Source organism: Amblyomma maculatum, unplaced genomic scaffold, assembly GCF_055883805.1.
Source record: "Amblyomma maculatum isolate TAMU_Amacu unplaced genomic scaffold, ASM5588380v1 scaffold_13, whole genome shotgun sequence".
Classification (NCBI taxonomy): domain Eukaryota; kingdom Metazoa; phylum Arthropoda; class Arachnida; order Ixodida; family Ixodidae; genus Amblyomma; species Amblyomma maculatum.
Genome location: NW_028146738.1, coordinates 24,383,483 through 24,388,879, shown reverse-complemented (window position 1 = coordinate 24,388,879; position 5,397 = coordinate 24,383,483). Strand labels below are relative to the sequence as shown.

At 45.1% G+C, this 5,397-nt stretch overlaps 1 protein-coding gene across 1 annotated transcript; it reads left to right on the top strand.

The window, feature by feature from the left end:
• Positions 1-790: 790 nt before the first annotated feature.
• On the top strand, positions 791-2,601 carry LOC146172386 (uncharacterized). Its single transcript, XM_084585763.1, has 2 exons — positions 791-859; positions 1,463-2,601. Exons 1-2 carry the CDS (start codon positions 791-793, stop codon positions 2,597-2,599), a joined length of 1,206 nt encoding a protein of 401 aa, XP_084441889.1. The 3' UTR covers positions 2,600-2,601.
• Positions 2,602-5,397: the final 2,796 nt, after the last annotated feature.

Below are 5,397 nucleotides of genomic sequence, written 5' to 3'. Positions count from 1 at the left end.
TGTTCAACAGCCTCGGGAAGGAACAGCAGCTTACGTTAAGTAACGAAGCACTGGAAGTGGTAGACGAATATGTCTACTTAGGACAAGTAGTAACCGCAGATACGGACCATGAAAGGGAAATAAGGAGAATAAGATTAGGATGGAGCGCATTTGGCAAGCACTCGCAGATTTGACTAGCAGCTTACCGGTATCGCTCAAGAGGAAAGTATACAACTGTTAAATCTTACCTGTACTCACCTACGGGGCTGAAGCGTGGAGGCTAACGAAGAGGGTTTTACTTAAGTTGAGGACAACGCAGAGGGCTATGGAACGTAAAATAATAAAGGTAACGTTAAAGGCCCACTGTCCACCCTTCGGTCGAAAATATTTTCTTCCCCGGTGACTGTGAGACTTCGCCCCCAGAAGGCAAGGCCGCAAAACGTTTTTGAAAAGAGTAATAATGCAGTTACAGCCACCGCAATGACCCGATTCTGTCGTGCTTCGCTCCTTCCGTTCCCTTGCAAAGGTTTTTCACTGTCCTGCCCGAGGTTGTCTAGCCTCTGCTAGACAAACTCCCCTTCCTCCTCCGCGTTTGGCGGGAGGTTGGGCGTGGCACTCCGCGTGTTCGAAAAAAAAAAAAAAAAAAAGACGGGCGAGGGACGGCGCCACTGGATTCAGTCTGGCCGTGGCGAGGGAAAAGCGCGCAGCGAGCGGTAGACACCCATCCTTCACCCTCAGACAGCGAGACGGGCAATGGACGTCATTCTTTGGAGTGGAGCTGCTAGGACAAAATGCGCAAGCGGGCCAGACGATGAGGTTCCTCCGCACGACTTACCACCTGATAGACAAATTGTCGTCGTGTGGTGAGAACGGGAACAGGGTATCCGAAAACGTGCGGGGCACCGTAGCATAGAGCTGATAGAACGGGGAATAACAGGTGATCTCATGCTTCTCGGTGTTATACGCGTATGTCAAGAATGGCTGAACAGTGTCCAAGTTTCGGTGGTCCTACGCCACATGCATGGACAGCTTGTTCGTGATGGTGCGGTTTGTGCGCTCAATCAGACCGTTGGTCTGTTGGGGGTGAGGTGTGGAGTGGCGATAGTTGGAGCCGCTTTGGCCCACGCTTCCCATAGACGGCACCTCCGGGCTGACCCACCCGTGGGAAATCGGCAGTCGCCTTTTCCTATCCTCCCCTCCATCTTTTGCTTTCCTATCTTCTTTCTTATAACTGTCCTGTCTTCTCCTATCTTCAATTCTTCCTGCTTCCGGGCGGCAAGGGTTAACCTTGTGTGGCTAACCACCCTGCGTTACGCCATAATTGGTTATAGTCAGGGTGTACGACTGGCGTGGGCAGGACTATCTTCCAAGTTCGTGTCCCGTCCCCTTGTTGGACTGCGTGGTGGGTGGTTGCCACCCTGGCCGAAAAACATACTATTTTATAGCTTCTTCTAAACTTTCAACCGATCGCCTCCCTGCGAAGCGGGGGCGCCCCGAGTTCACTGCTCAGTTTTTTGTGAAGACTGCAAACAGCTTTCCCCGATACCATGTAATTCATAGTGAGCACACTAAAAAAACTGCAAGACACGTCTCTCCATTCATTGTGTCAAAGACTCTAACCGATGCCATAGGGCAAGGATACAAAATAAAGAAACTAGGAAACGGAGACCTTCTTTTGGAAGTGCTGTACCGCCACCAGTTCGAGAAACTCTCAGCAGTCACTGCATTTGGAGACACACCAATTGTTATAAGCCCGCACCGTTCATTGAACACCGTTCGTGGTGTCCTCTCAGACAATGACCTCAAATACATGACCGAAGAAGAGCTTCTGGAGGGACTGAAAGATCAAAACGTCACAAACGTCCACAGGATAAGAATCAGACGAGACAACAAGGAAATCGACACCAAACACTTTGTCCTCACCTTCGCTTTGAGCACACTTCCAGACTCGGTGCAGGTGGGGTACACAAAAATCAGCCTTAGACCCTACATCCCTAATCCGCGACGTTACTTCAAATGTCAAAAGTATGGTCACGGTGCACAGAGCTGCCGAGGCCGACCCACCTGTGCTAAATGTGCCGCTCATGAGCATGAAACTGAAGATTGCGATGTTCAACCACACCTTTGTGCAAATTGTGAGGGCGCCCATACTGCCTACTCACGAAGCTGCCCAGTATGGAAAAGAGAAAAAGATATACTAACCCTCAAGGTCAAAGAAAACCTAACATTCAAAGAAGCGCGGACAAAGCTTGAGAATCAAAACCCAACATACTCCGTTGTGACGCAGCAGGGTGTAGCATCACAGCGGATTTCGGCGCCTGCCCAGGCCACGCACAGTGAGCCAGGAGCAGCGCCATCTGCGCCCTTGGCGGAAGCAGCTGCCGCTGCTCTGCCACCCGCAAAGCAGGCCGCGCGAACCTCTCGGTCAGCCGGCCCCAAGGCACCGTCACACATGGGGAAGTCTAAAACAGACCTATCCATCCCCTGTACACAATCTTCCAGCACATCTGACGATGTGATGGATACAACCCCGCCTCCGCTGCAGCGGCGGCAGAGCTCTCTGGAGCATAAAAGAAGGGACAAAATCCCTATTACAGGTCCAAAGGACCAACCAACATAAGTTTTTTTTTTTTTACTTTTTCACCGTTTTCTAAACATGTCATTTCTAATCCACTGGAATTGTCATGGCCTTTTAAAAAACTACAATGACGTAACAGACCTTTGAAATTCACTGTCCCCTGTAGTCCTATGCCTACAAGAGACCAATCTGGGACCTCAACAAAAAAAAATCTTAAAAAAGCACAAAGTGTTTCGATGTGACAGAGAGCAATCAGGTCGCCTCTCCGGAGGCGTTGCTATTGTTGTGCAGAGCAGTATTGCAACGCGAGAAGTCCATCTCAAAACTAATTTCGAAGCTGTTGCAGTTACTGTTCATTATAAAACAATCACAATATGTTCTGTCTACCTTCAACCTCATGTCATTGTTACCCTTCACGATTTAGAGGAACTTTTACAACAGTTACCTGAACCATATATTTTAGTTGGAGATTTTAATGCACACTCCTCCTTTTTGGGGAGTGAGCAAACAGACGGTAGAGGACGTATTTTAGAAGATTTTTTGCTGTGCAACAACGTCTGCCTCCTGAATACAGGTAAAAAAAAACATATTGCTCCCCAAGCTCAGGAAAAATGAGCTGCTTAGATCTATCATTTTGTTCACCATCAATTTTCACCGATTTTAAATGGGATGTTCTCGACAACCCATATGGAAGTGATCATTTACCTGTCATAATAAGTCTAACATCCTCACCATCCATCACTCTAACCAAACCACGGCGATGGAAACTTCACTTGGCAGATTGGACACTTTTCCAGTCCAAAGCTGACCTCATAAAAGTATTTTCAGAAAATCTCAGCATAGACGAGCTGAATGAAGAGATTACAGCTTGTATTATTGCTGCAGCACACCTAGCTATTCCACAGTCCTCGGGAACTGTACAGCAAAACCATAAAGTGTGGTATACACAAGAGTGCAAAGAGGCAAAAAGAAAACAAAATAAAGTTTGGGGAATATTCCGGAAATATCCCACACATGAACACCTTATAATTTTAAAAAGGTCAGGGCTAAAGCACGGTGCATTCGCCGCGAAGCTGAAAAAGCCTCATGGCAAAATTATGTGTCATCAATAAATAGCTCAACCACATCTAAAAAAATGTGGGAGCAGGTTAATAAACTAGACGGCAAATACTATCCTTTCACGATTCCACTTTTAACAACTCCTGGTACACAAACGAGTGTAGAAGAACAAGCAAACATATTGGGGGAACATTTCGCTACAATCTCTAGTTCGGCACACTATACACATTCCTTTACAAAGTATAAAAGAGCAGCTGAAAAACAAAGACTCCCAATAGCTGGAGGCACAAATGAACCTTTTAACTGTTTAATTACACTTGAAGAAATAACTAGAGTATTAAATGCCGGCAAACAAACTGCACCAGGACAAGATGAAATACATTATGAAATGCTTGCTCATTGGACTCCATTGTCAGTAGATGCATTATTGAAATTTTTAATAAAATATGGATATCTGGAACAATACCAGAAGCCTGGAAGACAGCCGTTATAGTACCTCTCTTAAAGCCTGGGAAGCCCCCGGACTCCCCAGGCAGTTATAGGCCAATAGCCCTGACGAGCTGCCTTGCAAAAGCTTTTGAAAGCATTGTAAATACAAGGCTCATGTTTGTTCTTGAATCCCGGAAACTTCTTGATACCCATCAGTGCGGCTACAAAAAAACATGTTCAACTATTGATCACCTTGTCCGACTGCAAAATACTATCCGAGAAGCCTTTATCCATAAACAGCATTGCCTTGCCGTATTTTTTTGACCTCGAAAAAGCCTATGACACCACGTGGAGGTTTGGGATCCTGCGTGATTTGGGAGAGCTTGGCATTCGCGGCAGGATGCTAAAATGTATAAGCGACTTTCTCTCTTAACGCTCATTTAAAGTACGTCTCGGTTCTACCCTTTCTAAAACCTTCATACAAGAAAATGGTGTGCCTCAAGGATGTATTTTAAGTACTACTCTGTTTATAGTAAAAATTAACAGTATAGCAAAAATAATCCCAAAATCCGTTATGTACTCTGTCTACGCAGACGACCTTCAGATTGCATGTGTACATCCTCCAATGTGTCAACATGTGAGAGGCAAATACAGCTCACAGTAAATAGACTTGCAACGTGGGCAGATAGGAATGGCTTCAGGTTTTCTACTCAAAAGTCGGTAGTTGTTTTGTTCTCTCTCAGAAGAGGACTGCACATTGATCCCACCATCCACCTTAATGATGTTAAGCTACCTGTAAAGCACGAACATAAATTTCTAGGGCTAACTTTTGACAGAAAGCTTTCATTCCTTCCCCACATAAACAACCTAAAAAAGAAAGCTTCAAAATCTCTCAATATATTGAAAGTCCTTTCACATAAACACTGGGGATCTGACAGAACATGTCTTTTAAAAATTTACCGCTCTGTGGTTCGCTCATGTTTAGATTATGGCTGCATAATATATGGATCTGCAAGGCCGTCATATTTAAAACGACTGGACTCCGTACACAATTCAGGCTTGCGTATTTCAACTGGTGCATACAGGACATCCCCCATAAACAGCTTATATGTAGAAACCAATGAACCATCACTTACAAGCCGAAGAAACATGCTCACATGCTCATACATTCTAAAGATCCGTTCACTAAACCATATCTGTTACCCAATAGTTACAAAGTGCCAGTCTCGAACACTGTTCATAAACAAACCTCAAAAAATAAAACCACTTCTGCTCCGCTTTGAAGATAAATGTCAATTTTTAGACTTAATAGACTCATTACCTAATATTACCTGAAAACCTGATCCACTTCC

Coding starts and splice junctions, on each gene's coding strand:
- LOC146172386 (XM_084585763.1), top strand. CDS start 791: ATGAGGTTCCTCCGCACGACTTACCACCTGATAGACAAATTGTCGTCG. Junction 860..1,462: donor GTGGTGAGAACGGGAACAGG/GTATCCGAAAAC, acceptor CTCCCTGCGAAG/CGGGGGCGCCCCGAGTTCAC.